The sequence below is a fragment of the Zophobas morio genome, unplaced genomic scaffold, assembly GCF_036711695.1.
Source record: "Zophobas morio isolate AGI-343-1 ecotype UQ-CSIRO unplaced genomic scaffold, CSIRO_AGI_Zmor_V1 ptg000046l, whole genome shotgun sequence".
NCBI classification, from domain to species: Eukaryota; Metazoa; Arthropoda; class Insecta; order Coleoptera; family Tenebrionidae; genus Zophobas; species Zophobas morio.
Window position 1 is genome coordinate 6,011,907 of NW_026972151.1, and position 24,522 is coordinate 6,036,428.

Sequence of the window (24,522 nt, forward strand, 5' to 3'; positions counted from 1 at the left end):
AATACTTTGTTTTCTGTTTTTTTTTTTCATATTGCATAGATCTACGAAAAACACAATACAATTTGTAATTTGAAAATTATAATTACATACTTTTTTTTAAACACGTTTTATTTCTCTATAAAATATTGCGACAGGGATGTTAAAAATCACCCCATCAGGATTTTCTTGTGAACTCTTGCGTTAGTAGAAAATTTGAATAACTCGGCAACGTTGCATCGGAATTTCAAAAATAAACCATACAGACTAAGAAGAGTTCGATCAGAGTATATGTATATGTTCCACTTCAAAAAACTAAATTATATGTTGTCTGAAAAAGAGAACACTCTGTATAGTTGAAAACGGTTGAAAATAATTTTAGTGTATGCCACGCAAAGAACACATATTTATATTTAGTGATGATTCGTCCTGTATATGTATACTTTTTTGTCAAAACACTCTAAATTTTACTGCGGCATTTCACTGTTTTCTGTTCTTTTTCTCAATATGTTAGCGCGTTTGTTAAAAATATTAAAAAAAATAGCAAAAATGATCAACAATCAACCAAAAAGAAAGAGAATAAAAATATTTTTCTTAATTTATAATACATTTTCATCAAACACATTGTATACAAATACTCCATTTTATTGGTACTATAATAAGGCGTATGTCTTAGTTATAAAATATTGCAACAGGTGTTCAAAATAGCCCTGTTGCGAATTTTTTGAACCTATGTATTATTAAAAAATTCAAGAAAATTGCAATTGTTATGTAAAACTAAGGGTATTTCATGAAAAAAAGTTAAATATATTGTCCCTCAAAAATCATGATACGTATATTATCATATTATTATATTATAAAGTAGAGTTTGCCAAATAATGAACCCAATAATCTGCTCAAAATTATAGTGTGATTATTTATAACGCTTGTCTGCGTTTGGGTCGTTTGTTCAAATGGGACATCATTGACCATTAAAACTTACAATGTTTTCATGCGCATCTGATTCATAGAGCCTGTGTTTGTTTCAGACAAGCAATCAGAGAGAAGATCTGGGCTGTAAATTATCATTACCATAACCCTAAGTGGTTTATTGGTGACTTTCAACGAACAGAAAGTGAATGTTCACTATTCGGTGGACTCTGTTTTAACATGGTATATTATTATATTTAATTAAAATTTTGGTGGTGAAATATAACGTCCATTGGTCAATCTTTACAAAGCAGTACGGTAAATTAAAAACTTAGGTATTATTTTTAAAACGTAAAAATTGTGAAATATTTAAATGACCGTATGTTAACAATTTTTCGTATTCCAAAAATTAAAAAAAATATTGCCAAAATTCAATAATAACTAGAAAATTTGTCGACAATCACTTCTACAGAACTTCTCTCGGCCCTGAAGTACGTCTAACAAATCCTTCGAAATATAAAAAAAATGGTTCGCAATTTTTTTTTCGTGATAACCTCTATAAATTAAAACATAATACTAGTCACATTGTAAGGATAAAAAAGGCCCAAAGGGGGATCGAACGTACGCGATTTTGGATTTTTTTAGCGAAAATCTGGATCCCTGGAGATAAAACTCAAAAGCGGATTCATAAACCACAAGTGTATGGGTATATTATTTTATAAGATTTAAATAATGTTTAATGTACGGCATTATAAAGTCACGTCATAATTTGTTGGTGAGAATGATAACAAATGTTCATTGGCGCCTTTTACTGATATACAACATAACATTGATCGAAAATTTGACAAAAAACGGCTCAGTTGTTTGGGCGATTATCCGTCTAATAATAGACCGACGGACAGACAGAAAGATGGATAGAAACAAGACCTACTCTTTCGTAGTCTAGGAGTTATGAAACGTCCAGAAAACATGAAACTAGCGGTTCGTCTGATGGATCTTATTAAAACATTTCCTTAGCTTACGCTGGGAACGTAAAAATGCTTAATTAATAATAATAAAAAAAAAGAAACGAACAACAAAAAGGGTAAAATCTTCCCACCTGGCAAAAATTAATTTGCAGAACAGTGTTAAGAACTGTTGTTTTAACTTTTCAAATTTTCCATTTTGGCCTATTTCGATTTCTCAATTTTTCGATTTTTTGACTTCTCGACCTTTCCATTCCTCGATATTTTAATCTTTCGATTTTCCAGTTTTTCGTTGTTTTAATTTTTCAATTTCCCAATTTTGCGTCAGTTCAGTTTTAGAATTTTTCAATTTCTCGGTTTTCGACTAATTTTTTTTTAAGATGTTTCGATTTCTCAAATTTTTATTTTATTGATCTTCAATTTTTCGATATTTGATTTTTTCAATCATTTAAATTTTCGATTTTTCTTTTGAATTCCTCGATATTTCTATATTTTAATGTTTCTACTTCTCGATTTATAGAAATTTCGATTTATTGATTTTTTTAAATTGTAACGTTTCGTTTTTTAGATTTTGGTCTCCCGATTTCGATTTCTCAATTTTTCGACTTCCGACTTTTCCATTTATCGATTTTGAATCGTTTGATGTTCCGATTTCTCAATATTCCAGTTTTTGTATAACTCGAATTTTTTGACTTTTCGGCTTTTTCCTTTTCCAAATTTTCGATTTCTCGATTTTTGTGATCTTTTAAACTTTGTTTTAATTTTTCGATTTTTCTAGTTTTTCAATTTTGCGATTTTGCAACATTTCGATTTTTCATTTCTTCAATTTTTCAATTTCCCAATTTTTCGTTAGTTCAGTTTTGGAATTTTTCAATTTCTCGGTTTTCGGCTTTGCAATTTTTTGTTTTTTGGATTTTAGATTTTTCAATTTTAGTTTTTTTTTATAGTGTTTTGATTTCTCGAATTTTCATTTTATCGATCTTCAATTTTTCGATATTTTATTTTTTCAACAATTCAAATTTTAGATTTTTCAATTTTTTAATTTCCCGATTTTTCGATTTTTCAATTCCTTGATATTTCTATACATATTTCAATTTTTCTATTTCTCGATTTGACGCGATTTCAATGTTTTGATTTATAAATTTTTTTTAATTTAAATTTTTCAATTTTTGACTTCTCGTTTTTTAAATTTTAGCCTATTTCGATTTCTCAACTTATCGATTTTTCGACTTCCGACTTATCCATTTCTCAATTTCTTGATAGTTTGACGTTCCAATTTTTCAGCTTTTTGATTTTCCAAATTTTCTATTTTTTCATCTTTTGTGATATTTTAAACTTTGGATTTTCGATTTCTCGATTTTTCCGTTTTTAATTTTTCTATTTTTCTTTTTCTAGTTTTTCAATTTTGCGATTTTGCAACATTTCGATTTTTCAATTCTTCAATTTTTCAATTTCACAATTTTTCGTTAGTTCAGTTTTGGAATTTTTCAATTTCTCGGTTTTCGGCTTTCCAATTTTTTGTTTTTTAGATTTTAGATTTTTCAATTTTAATTTTTTTTATAGTGTTTTGATTTCTCAAATTTTCATTTTATCGATCTTCAATTTTTCGATATTTTATTTTTTCAACAATTCAAATTTTAGATTTTTCAATTTTTTAATTTCCCGATTTTTCGATTTTTCAATTCCTTGATATGTCCATACATATTTCAATTTTTCTATTCCTCGATTTGACGAGATTTCAATATTTTGATTTATAATTTTTTTTTAATTTAAATTTTTCAATTTTTGACTTCTCGTTTTTTAGATTTTAGCCCAACTATTTCGATTTCTCAACTTTTCGATTTTTCAATTCCCCGATATTTCTATATTTCAATTTTTCTATTTCTCGATTTATCGAGATTTCCGTGTTTAGGTTTTTCGATTTTTTTTATTTTAATTTTTTCAAATTTTTAAGTTTTCGTTTTTTAGATTTTGGCCTACCTATTTCGATTTCTCAATTTTTCGACTTCCGACTTTGCCATTTATCGATTTTTCGATAGTTTGATGTTCCGATTTCTCAATGTTTCAGTTTTTGTATATTGCGATCTTTCGATTTTTCCCCTTTTCAATTTTTGTTGTTTCTTAAACTTTGGCTTTTCGATTTTTCGATTTCTGTTTTTGGATTTTTCAACTTTTCGATTTCTCGATTTTTCAATTTTTCGATGTTTTAATTACGCAACTTTTCAATGATCCGTTTTTTTAATTTTTCAATTCTTAAAATTAAAAAGATTTTCCGAATTTCAATCTTCTTGAATTTTTAAATTTAACATTTTTTGACTTCTCGGTTTAGATTTTTCGGTTTTTCACTTTTTGGATTTTTAAAATTCTTGATATTTCGGTTTTTAAATTTTTTGATTTCCCAATTTTCCGATTTTTTGATTTTTCAGTTTTTGAAATTTTAGATTTTTTTCGTTTATATTTTATATGATTACCCGACTTTTTGCTTGTTGAGTTCTTCGATATTTCTGTTTGAGCATCACACAAGATCAAAGTCGCAGAAAAACGGAGGGCGAACACGGTCTATTTTTCTTCTTGGTGCGCATGCGTGACTTTTAACCAAGGAGAATCTGATGTTGCGTGACTTACAACACAATTCTTTTAATTCTGTCAAGGTGTTGTAAAACGGTATGCTTCTCTTACCGTCTTTGTTTGACACACTGTATTTACGCAGTATGCGTTCCCGCCCCTAAAATGCTAAGAAGTGTGGGCATTCTTCACCTGTGTAAATACAGTGTGTCGGACAAAGAAACAAACAGGAACATATCAGATATCGTAAGTGGTACAGTTTTACAACGCCTTGCCAAAAATTAATATAATACTGTACCCCACATGAATTGAAATTTAACCCGTGTCGTTAACCAGTTTGACAATTACGCTGAAATAACAGTCAAAGTGCCAAACAGAATTCAAATTTAAAAAAATACATACACCTATACTTGTTTATAAATCTGCCTTGAGATTTTTCGCTACTATTAGTAAGCATAAGCGGAGTTCTTAAAAGGTTATTCGTTAGCTTATCGCATAGAGTGTCTTCGGACTTAACGCGAAAATCAGATGCGTACATTCGAATGCGGCATTGGGTTTTTTGTTTCTTACACTGTTACTATTATTATCTATATTATTATTAGTCTTATACTGCACGTGTCAGAATTGGCATACGTGTCCTTGCTGCAAAAATGTTGATTGGAACATTTTCAAATGGGAAATGTGGGCAAAGCCAATGTAATTCAGTTTTTTTGAGCAATTTTTAATTCGTTTCCTATCCTAGGTAGAGGATTAGTGCATTCTAGACCATATATAAACAAGTTAATACAGTAAATTTTCGTAACATAATGCGTTCGAATCATAGACAGTGGTGGTGTTATATATTTAACACACCGTACAGATGAGTTAAACAATAAATTCTAGACAACAATACCTGATATTATAAGTTAAATAAACTTTAATAAATCGCTAAAAAATCATCACATATTCTGGGAAGTGGTTACAAAAGATCTCTCAAATTACAGCACAGGGTGACACCATTTTCTCCTGACATATACGTGTATTCACAAAAATAAAGGTTAGTTTTAATTTAAATTTCAAAAATACCAACGAATCGATGCGGAAAAAATGTCAATTCGGAATAAATAACTGCCCTTGTATTTAAAGATTTTCTATAATCATTGAACTCAAACCGCAACTGCCACGTGACTCCATTCTTTCGCGAATTGAAAGCACTTTGGAAAACAGTACACATGAAACTTATAAATTATTCATTTATCTCTTGGAAGCAGTAAAATTTGAGGCTAATGCGTGTTCAGACTTTTAAATTCCGATTTAATCCTTCTCTGGGTTTTATATTACGACCATTATTATTTTCACTTTATATTAACGATCTTCGTGGTAATTTTTCCCTAGAATATAACTTTTTGTTGATCATAAAATTTTAAGTTGAGGTAACAAAAAATTGTAAATGGTGAATAATGTAAGGGCACAATGTGTTGAATTTTTGCACGAGATGTGATAAATTTTAGCTGTAAACGTTGCAATCTTTAATAAAAAATAATAATAAAACGCGCTTGAAACTGCTTTTAGTTTCAATTTGTTTGCGAAAAAACTAGATATTAAATCGACCGTTCTTTGGACTATTGCTATATAAATTTTCCACCAATGCGAAATGTGCCACTTTTCGTACTCATTACGAAATAATCACATTCTACGCATAATGGTAACGTAACGGGATGAGTGTTAAAAACATACCCTGCTCCCACCACCGTTTCCAGGTGGCGCATACAAGTGATTCCTAAACCTCGGCGAGTTCAAAAACTCCCACACCGAAAACGTTTTTCCGTTGACCACTTTCATGCGTTCTTGGAAAGTGTTGCACAAGAAAGTTCCATACAGATTGGAATAAATGTGTTGAGCTAACTTCACCTGCAACACAGTCAACATTATTCACCCAAAACCAACATTAAGTTATATACACTCACAAGATAAGTCTGCGAAAACTCAAAAGAGCAATCGAACTGTAACAAAAGCTGATGCACGCAGTCCAACCACTGCAGAAAAACGGGACAGCGCTCGTTCGGGTCGCCGTTTATCGTGTGGCCACACCTGTCGGCGAACTTGTGACCAAAAGCTAACCATTCGCGCTCGATCAAAATTCGGAAACCCTGTTAACAAAAAATGAGTATGAAGGTTGACTGAGATTTTGTGTACTCACCTCGATGGTTCGGTAAAACGGGTCTAGTAAAAGTTCGGCCAATGAGACGATTTGGGGCGTCCTATCCCATCCGTCGGAACAGTGGACTAGAACAGGTCTTGCATCGCGATCTACGGCAGTTACTAAAGTTACGGCTGCTTTCATCAAACCCGACATATGTTGTAACCAACGGGTCCCTTCCAACTGACTAAACCAACTGCAATTTTCGATTTTAACATTTTTAACTCAAACGCTCAACTGAAAATTGTTCTAAATTTTTAGAAGTCACCAAATTCAATTCTAGTACCTAGAGTGGTGATCACTAGAGAGCGGATTTCTGTCGGGCTAGACAAGGCCAAACTCGGTACGGCTCGTACGGGATGGGAATTCATTGCATTTACCGGCTGCACTTCGTTTATTTGAGATTAGAATAACGCTGCTTCGTTGCACTCTGCTGTTAATTCCAGTTCTCATTTAGTTAGCCGTTTGATTAATAAATCGTTAATTGTATTTATGGAATCAAGTGGCAATTAAATTCAGTGATTACCTATCACCCGCTACTGAGTCCCGGCGATGCAGCGCGTCCCCACTAAAATCGTGACGTAGCCCGACAGAAATCCGCTGTCTAGTGATCACGTAAAAGTAGCATGAACAGGCTGCGCTAAATCCAAGCAAGAAAAGTGCCTGTTTTCTAACCAAGAGGAACGGTAGGTTTATTGTGTGTTGATCGCGCCCTTTTATCACGCATTTGTTGAACATTAGAAAAAAAAAATGGTCGAAGGAATGTCCTTAGCCCTGAAGATAAGCACTAAAAATGCCGGTTCTTTTAAAAAATTGTCAAAATTTTTGCGATTTTTGTTTTCTAATAACCTCTATTAAGTAAAAATCAGTGGCGTAACACTTCCGCAGCTTTTTGACTTAAAATTTTCAATTCTTCCATTTTTCATTTTTCTTAATTTTTCAATTTTGCAATATTCCGTTTTATAATTTCTTATTTTGCAATTTCAATTTTTTCGTTTCTTTAATTTTTCGATTTTCAATTCCATGAGTTTTGAATTTTCAATTTTTCGATTCTTTAATTTTTTATATCTTCAATTTTCCGATTTGCAATTTTTCGTTTCGGTTTTTTCTTTTCTTTATTTCTTCAGTTTTTCCATTTGCATTTTTTTAGTTTTCATTTTACGATTTTAGAATATTTTAATATTTCAATTACTGGATTTTTGAAAATTTTCATTTATCGATTTTTAATTTCACAATTTTTGGATTTTTTCCATTCAATTCGTTGTTTTTTCCTTCTTTCTACAATTTCGATTCATTACGTTTTTTCAATTTTTTAATTTTATCCGGTCTTTAGGCTTCGACTTTTAATTATTCGATTTTTGAAGTTTTCGAAGGCAAAAAATGGAAAAATTGCAAAATTATACAATGAAAAAACGAAATAGCATAAAATGAAAACTTTGAAAAATATAAAAATTGGATATCAAGAACTTAAGAAATTGAAGAAACAAAAATTGTAAACCCTATATTGAAAATTAAAGAAATCAGAAGATCGGGTAATTAAGAAATAGAAAAATTGCGAAACTTGAAAAATTTAAAATTTGGAAAATTAAATAAACGAAAAATTACAAAATAGGAACATTGAAAAAATAAAGAAAACCAAAAAATGAAAAAACAAATATCAAGAACTTGAAAAACTGATTAAACGAAAAATTGAAAAATCGCAGTTTCAAAAATTGAGAGAATGAAGAATCGAAAAATTGCATAATTGAAAAATTGTAAATCGAAAAATTGAAAAATTTTGGAATCAAGAAACTGAAAACTTGAATCAATTGAAGTTCAAAAAACTAAAAAATTTGAATCCGAAATATTAAAAAATAGAAAAATTAAAAAATGAAAGAAAAAGGAAAAATTGGGATGACAAAAACTTTCTGTTTCTTCAGTTCCTTGATTTGTAATTTTTTGTTTTTTCAGTTTTTCGATTTTTTTATTTTTTTCCGATTTTTTAGTTTTTCAACTTTTAATTTTTCGATTTTTTGTTTTCGAATAAAAAAATGGCAAAATAGCAAAATTGTACTATTGAAAAATCATAAATGAACAAAGTATAAAAAGCGAAAGCTGAAAAATAAAAAAAATTGGAAATAAAGAACTTGAAAAATTGAAAAATGGAAAGAATAAAAATTGAGAAACTTAAAAATCGAAAACGTGTAAAACCGAAAAAACGAAACATTGTAAAACCTAAATATTCAAAATAAAAAAAATCGGAAAATCGGGTAAATGAGAAATCGGAATTTGGAAAATTAAATAAACGAAACATTACAAAATTGAAACAAACATTGAAAAAATAAAGAAAGTGAAAAATTGTGATATAAAATCGAGGAAATGAAAATAAAAAAATCGGGAAAATGAAAAATACAAATCGAGAACTTGAAAAACTGAGGAAACGAAAAATTGAAAAATCGAGAAATCAAAAATTGAAAAATTTGGAAGTCGAGAAACTGAAAACTTGAAAAATGAAAGAAAAAGGAAAAACGAAAAATTGTGATATCAAAAATTGTAAAAATTTTTCAGTGCTATAATTTCCTGTATTTTCAGTTTTTCGATTTTTCGTATTTTTTCCAATTTTTTAGTTTTTCGACTTCTAATTTTTCGATTTTTTAAGTTTTCGAATCAAAAAATGACAAAATAGCAAAATTGTACAATTGAAAAATCAAAAATGAAAAAATCGGAAAAATAATAAACAAAAAATCATGATCTTGAAAAATTGAAAAATTACAAAAAATTAAGGAAAAAAAAATCGAAAAATGAAAAATTGTAATATCGAAAAATTTCGAAGTCGAGAAATTGAAAATTTGAAAAAAAAAGTTCAAGAAACGAAAAATTATTAATCCGAAACATTAAAAATAGAAAAATGAAATAAAACAGGAAAAATTGTGATATCAAAAAAATTGTTAAATTTTTTCAATGCTTCAATTTTCCCATGCTTCGATTTGTAATTTTCCGTTTTTTTTAGTTTTTCAATTTTTTAAGTCTTCGAATCAAAAAAATGGAAACTGAAAAATCTAAAAATTTGAAATCAAGAACTTGAAAATTTGAAGAAACGAAAATTTGAAAAATCGAAAGATTAAAAACTGAGAAATTTAAAAAAATAAAAAAAGTGTAAAACCAAAAAAAAACGAAATATTGTAAAACCTAAATATGGAAAATTAAAGAAATCGGAAAATCGAATAATTGAGAAATTGAAAAATGCGAATTTGAAAAATTTAAAATTGGGAAAATTAAATAAATAATTATATGAAATTAAAAGAAACATTGAAAAAATAAAGCAAATGAAGAAGCGAAAAATTGTGACATAAAATTAAGAAAACGAAAATTAAAAAATTGGAAAAATGAAAAATTAGAATTAAGAACTTAAAATTTGCAAATGGACAAATTGAAAAATTAAAAAAGTTAAAGTTGAAAAAACGAAAAATGAAAGAAAAAGGAAATCGAAAATCTGTGATATCAAGAAATTGTAAATTTTTTTCAATGCTTCAACTTCTCGTTTTTCGATTTTTTAAGTTTTCGAATAAAAAGAAATAGAAAAATAGCAAAATTGTATAATTGAAAAATCAAAAATGAAAAAGAGAAAAAATATAAAGTTTGAAAACTCTAAAAATTGGAAATCAAGAACTTGAAAAATTGAAGAAACGAAAAATTGAAACATCGAAAGATTAAAAATTGAGCAAACTTAAAAATCGGAAAAAGTGTAAAACCGAAAAAACGAAATATGTATTGTGAAACCTAAATTTGAAAATTAATGAAATCGGAAAATCGGGTAATCAGAAATCGAAAAATTCGAATTCGAAAAATTTTAAATTTGAAAAATTTAATAAACGAATAATTATAAACTTGAAAGAAATATTGAAAAAATAAAGGAAATGAAAAATCGAAAAATGAAAAATTGTAATACATATCGAAAAATGGCAAAATTTAAAAATTGCAAATCGAAAAATTGAAGTTCAAAAACCGAAAAAATGTGATATCAAAAAATTGTAAAATTTTTTCAATGCTTCAATTTCAAGTTTCTTCATTTTTTCGATTTTTCAGTTTTTCGAATCAAAAAAATTGGAGAACAGCAAAATTGAAAATGAAAAAACGAACGAAAAAGCATACAATGAAAACTTTGAAAAATGTAAAAATTGGAAATCAAGAACTTGAAAAATTGAAGAAACGAAAAATTGAAAAATCGAAAAAGTGTAAAACCAAAAAAACGAAATATTATAAAACCTAAATATTAAAAATTAAAAAATCGGAAAATCGAAGAATTGAGAAATCGAAAACTGAATTTGAAAAAATTAAAATTTGGAAAATTAAATAAACGAAAAATTATAAAATGGGAAGAAACATTGAAAAACATAAAGGAAAGGAAAAAACGAAGAACTGTGATACAAAATCGAGAAAATGAAAATAAAAAAATTGGGAAAATGAAATTAAGATCATAAAACTCTTGCAAGATAATAATGCATTCGGTTTCAAAGTTAAATTGCAAAATTTTGTTATACAATTTTTTTTCCAAGAACTTTACGGTGAAAACTCAACACGGATTCATACACCACAAGCACAGGAATATCTTATTTTATGAGAACAAAAACAAATTCACTATTGTAACGTCATCAAACTGTTGGTGGGATGATAGCGAAATTTTGGTTTGCGTTTTACTATATAATACATGATATTCCTAATATAGATACAAAATTTAACAACAATCGATCCAGTAGTTTCGGACATTATCTGTCGAATAAAAATCTGGACAGACGGCAGATAGACAGACAAAAATGAGAGATGTATTTCTTCGTACTCTAGAGGTCATTTAAAACCTCGAGAAGACATAAAAGTAGACAGTCGCCCGATGGATTCGATTACAATAATTCCTTAGCTTACGCTCTCGAAGTAAAAATTTAGTATCCTTTGATTTCCTTACATCTATTATGAAAGTATTTTTTTTTTTTTTTATTATTTAATTCACCTTTCTCGAACGATTGGAGTACTTTCGTTACTCAATGTCAAAACATTCCAACAACCAAAACCCTCACCTCCAGTGACTTGTAAAAATTTAGAAGCAACTTTCGGCCCCAACTTCAAATCCACTCTAGTCACAGCTACTTCATACTCACTTTGGCTGATCCGCCGACGACATACACAACAGCCTTAAAGCCTGAAAGCTCTTCCTGATGGAATGTATGTTGGCCAAATTCATGAACGTTATTTCACAATTTGGATAGTACTCTGGGCACTCGCAGCCTCCGCCCCTCGCCCTGTTCGCTACGGCCGTGGTGTACGACCTGGCGTCCATTATCAGGACCTTCTTCTCCTTGTTCCCTATGTCCGACGTGATCTGAAGGGAATCCTCCGAGTGGTGAGAGCCGGGCGAGTGTGAAAGGTCCGACTCTCGGTCGCTCCTCGGGTCGAAACTGCACGCTTGCGAGATGGCTTTGATGAGGTCCTCGTCCTCGCTGGAGCGCCAGCCCAGCCAGCCGACCTCGGGTTGGCTGCAGCGGGCGATGACGGCGCCGTTCTTGGTGTGTCTAAAATCGTAAAATAACGTTATTTATTTATTTTTTAATTAAACTTCGGTGGGCGAAGCGTTATAAGAGTTCTGCGAGTAAGTAAATGCAGAACTTTTTTAACGCTTAACAATGCGTTAAAAAAGTTCCGCATTGTTAAGCGGAAAACTTGCCAACCATATGAATAAGACACTACATTTTCAAAATATTTTGCTTGGAAGTAGCCTGCGGTTGAACAGAGTCGTATATGCGCCACTTTTAGTTTGCATTGTAGTTATTCCATCAAAATCAAAAAAGAATGCGAGACATGAAAACCAGAGAAATGAAATCAAAACAATAGTAGAAAGATAAGATAACGGATGGTAAAATTACGGTGAAACATGCATGCATCAAACACATATCAAAAATAAAAAAGAAAGGTGATAGAGGAAGAATATGAGAGAGAAGTAGAGAGAAAAACACTTTAGGAGTTACTCGACGAAAAAAATATAACATGCGCGAAATCAGTTTCAAGAAAAATGAAGAAAACGGAAGGGGAAGTACCACAAGATAAAAAAAAATAGTCCAAGGCTATTTCGAGACAACGTCCCAACTTATACATTTTTTTGAGAATTTATAAAATTTGGTATTGAGAATTTTTTTTTAAGATAATCCCTATAAGTTAAAATCAAGATGTGTGAAGTAAAGTAAAGGTTAAGAACATGTTATTGGCATGTTTCAAGCGAATTTCTCCATTAGAAATTTTTTTGATGACATCATCAACATTCACTTGCAAGGACAGGTATATCACCAGAGGATTGTTTACGGATTTTCTATCTGTCTGCTATCGATGACTCAATTTTGCATTGATCTAAGCGCATCATTCTAAGAAAACATGAACTCAGAACAGGAAGCGGAGACTGAAAAGTGAAGCAAGTCGAACATCATCGCAAAAGATGAAAAATCTGCTCTAACGCTATTTAGATAGAATTTGCTTTGCACTTGAAATAAAACATTCAAATTCAAATAAATAAATAAATAAATAAAGATAATATTAAAAATGGCCAGGACGGGGGCGATCCAGCGCTTTATCCACTCGGTCACCACGTGTTTGTTATTTGATGTGCGTAAATCAAGGCGGATTCATAAACCACCAGTACGGCAGTTTTATTTTATAAAATTTAAAAAATATTTACTATATAAAATTTTAAGGTCACAATCAAATTGTTAATGGGGATGATTAGGTAAATACTGGTTAGCGTTTTACCATATACACGAAATGGGAGACCTTTTTTTTAAACTCGGGGTATGAAATGTCGAGAAAACATGAAAGTAGTCATTCATTATCATTAATTACAAAAACTAAAACGAAAAGCATGGAAATTAAAAGGAAAAATCAATCAAGAAAATCGTTAAACATAGGCAACCATGTGCACGTTTAGTTCTTGTTGGGTAGTCGGTAGATCTTCTAAGGAATTTTCTTTGAGAGGGTTGATAGAAGTTGATTTGGTGGCTAAAGGGGCGAGAGGTGTCACTTTTGATTTGTTTGTTGTGTGTGAAACCGCATGGTGAGTAAGCTAGGTTAAGTTTAGTTGGTTTGGTAGTTAATACAGAGGGGGAGGCCTTTGTTTAACGACAATTAATCGTAACGCCTACGAAGCCACAGTTTCCCCAACACACGTAGCTTGCGATTTTTCCCAGCGGAAATATGCAGATGAGGCATGGTGTAAATTTGTTTTATTGTTTGTAAAATCACAGTTCATGTTAGGATTTTAATCGTTAACAGGTTCTAACACTAGTTTAACCGTTAGAGATTGTTCAGATACAGCACTTGCTAGATTTCACAGTCAGGACTCATCCTTTTTTTATCGAATTATGAATCAGGTTTCTGGATACTTATACTCAAGTGTTACGTTATAACACTTCTTAATTCGTCACACAAGATTGCTAATAGTTCATTAATGGCCGGTTTCTGGAACGATATTTAACCGACCAGTTAGTTTAACTCTCCGATAAATTAGTAAATGGGTTGCTAGAAACAAATTGTCAGTTTAACTGAGCCAAAATGCACAGTTAAACTAACGCGGCATGGAGGTCCGTTAAATTTTATCTGACGCATGCGCAGTCACTAATTGTCAAATTGTTGAATGCAAATGGTCGCTGTTTCGTGTTTTGTTTTGATTTTTGATTTCGATTTTGGAGTGTTGGTGTTGTTCTGCAAGGATTACTTCAGCAATTTCAACAAATTAACTACAATTTAGTGAAAACAAAATCAGTTCTTTTCAGAACTTCGCGTCTGCGGGGTCAGAGAGAATGGAACTTGCTCGGGTATTCGAGGGTTCAAGTTCTTCCTCTGATGAGGAATTGGGTGACCTTTTAGTGGTTGTGGATAGGGTGAAAGTATTCAGAGATAGACGTAACCCTTTCGAAATGTATAGTGAAGCTGAGTTTCGTGATCGATACCGTTTTTATAAAGACACTGTGAGACACATTATTACTTTGATTGAAGACAACATTGCCCCCATGACCTTAAGAAATTGTTCGCTTTCTCCTGCAGATCAGCTACTTATCGCTTTGAGGTTCTACGCAACAGGTAACTATCATAGAATTACAGTATAATCTCACTAATCCGGCACTTCGATAGATCGGCACGTCCAATAATCCGGCACCCTCCGCCCACGCCTCCCTCGCCCCTCTACACCTCCATTAATAGATTACATACATTTATTTCCTCTATGAAATGCTTTATTTTATTCATTACCTATGATTTTTTTACTATAATCCAGTAGTCCGAACATTCCAATAATCCGGCATCCTCCGGTTTTTAATAGTGCCGGATTAGTGAGATTATACTATAATAACAAAATGTTAATCGTATCCTATAATGTAGGAGCATTCCAAATTCTCGTTGGTGATGACTATGGTGTCCACAAAAGTACAGTATGTCGTGTGGTACAACGAGTATCTGAACATCTAGCAGGGATGTGCCCACATTTTGTGAAAATGCCGGAAAACCAGCAAGAAAAACTACTAGTGAAGACAGGTTTTCATGCGATACGAGGCTTTCCAAATGTTATTGGTTGTGTGGATGGTAGGTAGCCATGTTCCCATAACATCACCTGGTGGAGAAAATGCTGAGCTATTCAGGAATCGGAAAACTTATTTCTCCATCAACGTGCAAGCTGTTTGTGATTCAAAGTTAAACATACGTGATATTGTTACACGTTGGCCAGGATCTACACATGACAGCACAATATGGAACGCTTCACTCTTAAGTGCAAGATGTGAAAATAGAGAATTTCAAGGGTCGTACATACTTGGAGATAGTGCCTATGGTTGTACACCTTATTTAATGACCCCTCTTCTAAATCCAACAACTCCAGCAGAACGTAATTATAATGCAGCCCACAAAGCAACTAGAAATTGTATCGAGCGTTGTTTCGGGAATTGGAAACGAAGGTTTGCATGTCTATCTCTGGGACTACGAACAAAATTGGAGAACACCTTGACAATCCTATTAGCAATTGCAGTGCTGCATAATATTGCCATTAGCCAAAATGATCAAGCTGACGATTTTGAAGCAATCCAGCAATATGAAGATGTGGAAAATGACATTAACAATGACAATTTTCCAGGTGGCAATGCTGCAAGGAGAGCACTAATAGACACAGTTTTCAGGTAAATTCATTAACTAACAAAACTTTATATTTACAAAAAATTAATACAAAAACACCTATATATCTTCCTCTGCTGCTTGCAACCTATTAAGTTTCATTTGCCGCATTTTTCGCTCAAAACTAATTTCCTCCACTCTATGCTGAAAATTTAGTTCAAACAGTTTTCGGTCGTTGTCCAATTGTTGTTGTACAACGGCCAGTTGTTTTAATTTTAACTCCTTTTCGATGTTTAAAATGTCAATCTTTAACTTTTGCACTTCGGCGTCTTGCATATCTTTGTAATTTTTGCGCCTTACAAATCTGTTAGAAATGGTTTCAGCGCAGGTGCTTCTTTTTTTAGGCACTTGCACTGATTGCATCTGGAATTTGCGTTTTTGGGCTGTTCTTCCTTTGACTGGCTGCTGAGGAGGGGGAGAAGGAGTTGCAGAAGCTACGGATTCAGTAGGTGAAGTTCTCGTTACCTCAACCCGTCCTGGTGTGTTAGGTGTGTCTGCACAGAATAAATTATTACAATGCTTTAGTTTTTGAGGTTTGTACATGTATTAAGTACCATCTGATAGTGCATCCGCAGATTCAAGTGAACAGTCTTCGATGTTGTATTTTTCTAGAAACATAATTACATTGTATATTACTTATAATTATGTTATATTATACCTGTCATATTGAATCCAGAACAACTTGGTTTTGGTTGCCCTTCGATATAGCTGGCACTAGAATCAAATTTGTTCTGGAGCGGTTGAAATTGGTCCTTTAAAACTGTTACTATTTTCGCATCCAGGGCGGTACTCTTAGGTACAAATGTGCCCCCGCCTGTTTTGTATGAACTTTTCTAAAAATAAAGCATATTTTACATTTTATAAGTATATCCATTTTCTTCTCTCATTGCAGGGATTTGAAAACTGCATATACACTTACCTTGTCGGAATATAAATTGCTGCGCGCCGTTTTCTTCATATTATCATACAAGGCATGCAACTGTTTGGCAGTGCGATGCCCCGTTTCACACTGTGCATTGTAACTTTGGGCAATTTCCTGCCATGTCAAATTTTTTTTGGCCACGGTTATAGCATCTGACTCCTTGTTTTCTATGACACTTTTAAAATCGGCCGTAACTAGTTCAAAAAGCATATTTTTCTCTCTTTCGGTGAAATTTTTACCTCTAATGCGTTTATCACCCATTTTGATATTTGAATATGTCAAAAATTACCCACATTTATAGTAGCGCCATCTATGCGATTTTAAAAAAATCCTTAGTTCAGGATACAACCGCCAGTTAGTTATCCGACCTACAAACTAACTGGAGAATGTTTTCAGAAACCGAACTGAATTTTAACTGTCCGATAAATTTAACGGACAGTTAGTTAACAGACCAGTTAAATATGGTTCGAGAAACCGGCCATTAGGGCAGTTAAATCATCTAACGTTGGCCCACTCTGGGAAGAGACCGTGAAATGGAATTTATAATATCGTGGACTGAGGTCCGGGGAATTAAAAAGTTCCCTTAAGGGGGAACGCTAGACGAGAGACAAGTTTGAATTGGGCGCCATTTGTTGCCTTACACACAACCAGCAATTCTTCTTTAAATCTACCTGACGCGCTGGGATAGACGACTACCGGACGTGGGTCATAAAAGCATCGTAAGCCGATAATGCAGAATAATGATAATTTATGACAGGCGGCCCACAACATACCTTCAGCACAGAATAATCATTTCTCGTATTCTTTTGATATATTCTTTTCGAGATAATTATTATATTATTCAAACACAATTTAGACACTGTAGAGCAAACAAGGCTTATCAAGCCCATCTATTAGTTTATTCGCCTAAATGTATTATTAATACCGTTTTCAAATTACACCAAAATTGAAAAATCGAAAACTTAATGATTGAAAAATTGAAAAATTTTAAATGAAAAAAATCGGTAAACCGAAAAATTGAAAAATCTATAAATCGAGAAATTGAACAATCTAAAAATTAAACAATTTAAAAATCGAAGAATTGGAAAACCAAAAAATCTAAACCGAGAACTTGAAAAATCGAATCATCGAGAAATCAAAACATCAAGGAAAACAAAAAAATTAACGGAAAATCTAGAACTTAAAAATTGAAAAATTAAAATACCTATCAAAAAATTGAAAAACTGAGAAATCGAAACATCAAAAAATGGAAAAATTGAAGAACCGAAACATTGCAAAATCTCAGAACTGCAATACTGAAAAACTGAAAAATGGAAGGAAAATTGAAAAATTCAAAACTGAAATCTTGAAAAACTGAAAAATCGAAAGAAAATTGAAGAATCGGAAAAGTGAAAAAATCCAAAACTGAAACATTGAAAAATCCAGAAATCGAAAAATTGAAAAATCACAATTGAAGAAGACAGAATTGAAAAATCAAGAAATAGAGAAATGGGAAAATCAAAAAATCAGTTAATCGAAAAGTTGAAAAATCGAAAAATTTAGAAACGTCAAAAATTGAAAACTGAAAAATAAAAAAATTTAAAAATCGTATAACTGAAATATCCTAAAGTTAATAAATTGAAAAACTGAAAATTTTTGAAAAAAAAAAATGGTATCAAAAACTAAAAATTCAAAAAATCGAGAAATTGAACAATCAAAAAATCAAAACATTGAAATCCCAGTAAGTTGATAAATAGGAAAATTTAAAAAACAAAAATTTTAAAAATCCAAGAATTGAACAACAAAAAAATCTAAGCCTGAAAGCTCAGAAAATTGAATGATCGAGAACAAAAAATCTAAAATTTAAAAATTCGACAAATTGAAAAATCATGGAACTGAAAAATCGAAAAGTCGAGATAGTGAGAAATCTAAAAACTTAAAACTTTAAAAACTGAAAAATTAAAATATCGAAAAATTTAAAAACCGAGAAAACACAATATCAAAAATTTGAAAAATTGAAGAAACGAAATATTGCAAAATTCCAAAGCTGAAATATTGAAAAACCTAAAAATGGAAGGAAAATTAAAGAATCGAAAGAGTGAAAAAATCCCAAACTGAAACATTGAAAAATTGAGAAATGGAAAATGGGAAAATCAAAAAAATTGGTCTAGAGTTTAGACAGTACTTCCCTCGCTATCGGAAACATGACGACTGCATGCCTATTTTTTTTTTCACATTAGATTTCAAAGCATTCGCTTTTGTAGTTCCTGATTAAATCAATAAAATAAATCTGCGCATTCATTAAATATTTTGAGTCACCCTTTATATCCTAATCGAAAAAATATGAATGGAATGATAAATTACAAGAAGAGACTCATCATATTTTGTAAATTTTAAATAGGATTATACCGCAAACTTTTGAGCTGACGTCATCAATTTTTTGGAGGGGAGAAAAAATGACTAAAAATTTATTATGCTCTTTATAACCTTAAAACATTTGCAAGATTTCAAAGCATTGGGTTCTGTAGTTCCTGATTAAATCAATAAAATAAATTTACGCATTCATTAATTTTTGGGGTCATCCTGTATATGCAAATCCAAAAAACATGAATGGAATGATAAATCGCTAAAAGACACTCATCATATTTTATACAATTTAGATAGGATTTATTCAGCAAAATTTTGAGGTGACGTCATCAATTTTTTAGAGGGGATAAGTAAATGTGATTAAAACGGTCCTGGTTTAATAACAAAAGATATCGTTCGTCTATAAAACAAGCTCGTCTTAGACAAAGTATTCGTAAAAAAATATGTCGTAAAAAAATTTACGTATGCTGGTGCCGACTGCTATTATGGTTTAAATATTTTTTAGAAAATCCTGTCATGGATGTAGAAACATTTGTAACAGCCAAAAAGTTTTTTTTGAGAAAATTATCTGTGAATTTAGACCAAATTGAAATAGACACTAGGCAACAGGAACATTTGGGCAAAAGAAAGAGAAATTAGGGTTACGGCTTCAAATTTTGGACGTATTTACAAACTTAGACCGACTACAGCAATAGCTAAAACTGTGGAGTCTCTGTTGTACAATACATTTAGAGGTAATAGTCATACATACTATGGACAGCAAAGTGAGGAAGAAGCTGCCAAATATTTTGAAATAAATCAAAATATAAAAACTGGACGGTGTGGCTTGTTTATTTCAAAACAATTACCTCACTTGGTTGCTAGTCCAGACAGGGTTCTAGAGGATAGGAGTGCATTAGTCGAAATTAAATGCCCTTCAAAATCGCAAGATTTGTCTCCCGAAGAAACGGTTAGAAAAAAAAAATCAAATTTTGTACATTGACAGACAGAGAATTGTAACTAAAAAAAAATCATGATTACTACTTTCAAATCCAGGGACAAATGCTTGTTACGCGTATTTCACAAGTTTATTTTGTTGTATGGACACCCAAAGGAATAAATATAGAACAAATTTATAACGACGAAGAAATATATGTAAAAAGATGGCAGATAAACTTGGCAGATTTTATTTTGAAGAAAGAGGAACCTGCCTTTGCGAGAGATTTTTTTTAAATAAATAAAACTTGTTTCTATTTTTTTATGTACTTTAATAATTTATTAAGAGTACATTTTTCATCACCAAGACTTGCATATTTTTATTATAACTATATTTTGAAAATGATCTCTCGGCAAATGAAAACATATAGGAGCACTTTTTTCGAGTAAACAATGAAGGGAAAAGTTACTGTGCGTAGGGCTTTTTTAAAACACCTCCTTTCTGGGATAAGTAGTAGATACACTTAGCTACTTATACGTGTTAAACAAAAGCTGTATTTTATATATTTTTTATTATTATTATAAATATGTTTATTAGTTTTATTAATTAACAAAGCAAAATATATATTAACAATAATATTACAATGAATTTTTAGTAATCATGTGTATTGAATTCAGGAACCTGAGTGGAGTAAAAATATTATAGTTCCCCAGTTTTAATTCGGTTTTATGATAGTACCTCATTGCGTAAAAGTTAATTTCCTTAACAATAGATTACTACGGCCGGTCCTGGCGGCTTGTTATAAAACTGAGTTCCTTGCCATAAATTAGAAAAATCAGCCGAGAACTCTAACAATCAGCTTATGGTAGAGCAGGCGATAAGGGTTTTACCTGGAAAGTCGCTTCCGTAAATTTTAGTGGCGCTCCTATCGGCAAAGTACTGAACTAACTGCTCAAATTCTGTCGAATTGATACCCATTTTTTTCAATAATTGTTAGTTTTTGTTAAAAACTCTGCTAACCAATAGATCATTAATTTTCCTCTGATATTCCTGTTAAAATTATTCTACGTATTTTGCATTAATTTGTGGTATATTTTGATTTTAATAAACACATTATTATTTAAACAAATTGTACCACTAACAAACATTTAATGACTCTGCGCCCTGTAAAAAGTGAAGTTTTATTCATGTGCGAATTTTCAAGCGATTCTATGATGGTTATGACTCAAAAAACTTGAAAAGAAAACATACAATGATGCTTTTTTTACGATATTTCTCAGCCATATTTTTTTAGTTGATTGAACTGGTCTTTGCGCTCTAGAATATGAAAAAAGCTGCAGTTTGATGTATGATACATCTATATTAATATCATGTTTTCATACAAAAAACCAAAAAAATGTTATACCTCGTCTAGCGAGTCACCTTAAGCAATTATTATCAACGCTGGATGCATTTTGTGTTTATTTATCGTGTGTTTTGTTTGGGATAAGCTGGGGACAGTCCACGATATAAACTCTCAAAGCTCATGGTTTTAAGTAACAGTCACTTGGATCAAGGCATCATTTAACATCCTGTAAAATCTTTCTTTGAATCGTTGATAAAGTGTGGCATAATTTGACATCAGGTAAATTCTTTATTCTGGCAGCGGCCATGTTGAAAGAGTATTTCCAAAACGAGCATATGTTTGAACTGTAAAATCTCGTTGAACAAATTTACAACATTGTGGTTCATGTGGGACGTGCATTTTATTCCTTTGATTCAGACCCACAGGAATGATCACATTTCTGGGAGACATATTTTTGACGCATTTTTTTTTAACGCGGCATTCGTCCGACGCCACTTTGAACCTCCAGATTGTCAGTTATGTTTTTTTTGTGTTTGTTTGGGTGAAAGTAAAACGATGGCCCACAATGCAGCTGAATAACTTAACTTTTAAAAATTAACCAATAACTCGAATGGACATAAAATATTAAACTCATATAATTTTCTTAGCTTTGCAATTTTTCACCTCATACAATTTTTTTTGTAATTTGCTGTATATTTTAAATTGAACGTAAATTTTCATGCTCTTCAGTTCCTAACCTCACGTAATTCTTTTGTCTGCACAAGTTTTATTTGACACCAGATCTTTTATTTTTATAAATTTTTGCTAGTTTGTTTGTTTTGTAAATATTTTGTTAATTAATGCTTCCATCATATAATTGTCTGATGCTTAATCTTAATCTCAGATAAGAATTCTTAGCTGTTTAAAAATTTGTTTATTACTCTTTTGAAACTTAACACTTGTTGAATAAAAGTCAGGGGTGGTCAGGATGACATGAGGCTGTCGACTTGACCCAATAGTCGAGACCCAAACACGAGTTTGCGACCGTAACGGCCTGCTCGTACGGCATGTTCGTAACGGAGGGGTGGTGTCCAGCAATGCTTGCAATAAAATAGAATCAGTGTCGTGGGGGGAGAACAGCCACGACCAGGAGCCCCAAACTCCGCTCGTGCTACAACGCCCCCTATGGGTAATTCTACTGTGTTCTAGAATGAAATTGAGATGGTTCGATCGCCACACTCTTATAGCGCTCTGGTGCCGCTGCCGCTGAATGTTTTTTTATTAAATTTTTATTTAACAATTTATTAGGGTCAGCATAATAAGTTTAACGTCACATTAGCAATAAAATGCGAGAAAATAGGAGTTATTAAAATAAATGTCACGTTATAGATTAGTTATTGTTTTACGGACTTTAAAAGAACATGGCTTTTGATTGCGACGATCAGAATCAGAGAGGGTAAAGTTTTACGTGAGACACCAGAATCGCAGTCAAGAAAGTTCTGGTGATGAACGGCGTTCGAGAACCAGAAGCATTCAAGAAACAGATCTATGTTGCATATTCATATAGGTTTTAATAGTCAATTTCGTATTGGAATCATGAAGCTTTCAGATTTTACTTTATAAATCACCATGATGCATATAAGTACAATTTTTTAATAACAATTTATCAGAAACAATAAATTCTTATCCCAATTAATTAGCAAAATTCACACAGATCTAAAAACATAAATGAGTCATTTTCCCTCGCAGAGATCTTCATACAAATGAGATACCCATTTTTTTAATCAACTTAATTAAACCCAAATCACATGTTTACTGAACTTGTCACAACTACAATAAGCAACGCTGCGTAGATAATTTACAAAAGATGCGGTCAGCAAATCATCGGACAGATTCAACAGCGTTTATTCAGTTCTCTCAGGATCCCGAATAATTCATCACATCATTACACCACGAAAGACAAAAAAGCCGCTTTCGGAAGTCCACGAATAATTAAAGCGGCAACGGCAATTCCGTCGTCACAAAACAATAAACACCGAAAAATTATTAAATCGGGAGAACCGAATGCAAAATTTCATACTTTGTGGTCGGGACGGGTTGGGTTTAATAGGATCAAAGGATTCAGTTCGAGTCGAAATTCGCTTTTGGAGTTTCGCATAAAATAATTTATATTTACTTTTCAAACAAATACGGGAAAAGGTATATTATATCTAACCAAGTCGGGCTTAAGCTGTGATTTTGCATAAAACGTGCGTTGACTTCGTAAAATTATAAAAAAATTCAATAACGTTATCGATTTTAATGGAACAAACCGTACTTTATCGTGTTTTTATTTTTCAATGAACTTTGTTTTGATACCTTGTTTGTTATGGTTAATCGTAACAGTTTTTTTGTTTAACAGTTTCATAACTGGATAAGAATAAGAACTTCTGAAGGTCAATACAATAATAACAGAAAAGCAAAACGAATTGAGGATTTTCTTTACACGGGAGTACAATAATGGGCGAGCTCACGCGTAACGTACACACTGATTTCATTTTTTTCGGATGACGTCATCACTTTTCTTGAGGAAATGAATGAACCAAATTTATGTAAATGCTCCAGTCCCATGAAATGAAACAAGTAATCTTTTATTAATTAAATATTGTTTGAGTTATGAATTTTCTATAAGGGATGAATCAATGCTATATAATTTATAAATAAAGGTTATCGCCCCCGCAAAAGTTTAGTCATAATTATTTCCTGAATTTAAATTCAACGTCAACCAATTGTTAAATGATAAGAAATGTCAATAGTTTAAATAATCGTTTTATAATCTAGAAATAGAGAAACAATAGTTATCTGCAACAGTGGGAAAAATTATCTACCCCACTCAAATGAGTGACTATCACACGTAGAGATCTCTTTCAATTATTTATACTCATTTTAAGCAAATTCTGAAGTAGCAGATAGAGTTATCTGCGTCACGGAACTAACCCATTAACATTCTCGAACGATTCCACAACTCGGCTGGCGCCTCGTTATAGCGAAACTTCACACTTGCGATCTTTTTTTTATAATTTACTTAAACCCGTCAAAACTACAAAGCCAAGCCGCCTCTCTATCAATTTCCCACATTATAATTCCCCAACCGCACACCATAAATCTCGGTCAAAACTTTCGTCGCAGACACTACGTGACCTCATTCTAATTATCGTCTTCATTATTTCCTCACCGTTTATTCATCAAACAAACAACAAAAACTCA

At 31.7% G+C, this 24,522-nt stretch overlaps 2 protein-coding genes across 6 annotated transcripts in view; both read right to left on the bottom strand.

Annotated features, from left to right (window-relative positions):
• The window catches only part of LOC135142019 (myotubularin-related protein 4), a 77,071-nt gene that overhangs the window by 24,255 nt on the left and 28,294 nt on the right, over positions 1-24,522 (bottom strand). For all 4 annotated transcript variants that reach the window (XM_064073653.1, XM_064073654.1, XM_064073652.1 and 1 more), the window contains exons 5-8: positions 11,727-12,137; positions 6,595-6,790; positions 6,362-6,544; positions 6,132-6,305 (exon numbers count right to left, since the gene is read on the bottom strand). In XM_064073653.1, the coding sequence (XP_063929723.1) occupies positions 6,132-6,305; positions 6,362-6,544; positions 6,595-6,790; positions 11,727-12,137 (964 nt within the window). The remainder of the gene's footprint in view (positions 1-6,131; positions 6,306-6,361; positions 6,545-6,594; positions 6,791-11,726; positions 12,138-24,522) is intronic.
• On the bottom strand, positions 15,819-16,607 carry LOC135142218 (uncharacterized). 2 transcript variants are annotated; one of them, XM_064073891.1, is made up of 3 exons: positions 16,427-16,607; positions 16,323-16,376; positions 15,819-16,262 (listed from the first exon to the last, which is right to left on the bottom strand). In XM_064073891.1, exons 1-3 carry the CDS (start codon positions 16,431-16,433, stop codon positions 15,829-15,831), a joined length of 495 nt encoding a protein of 164 aa, XP_063929961.1. In that variant the 5' UTR covers positions 16,434-16,607; the 3' UTR covers positions 15,819-15,828. The 2 variants fall into 2 exon arrangements, with proteins under 2 accessions (XP_063929961.1, XP_063929960.1); XM_064073890.1 differs by lacking the exon at positions 16,427-16,607 and having other exon boundaries at positions 16,323-16,386.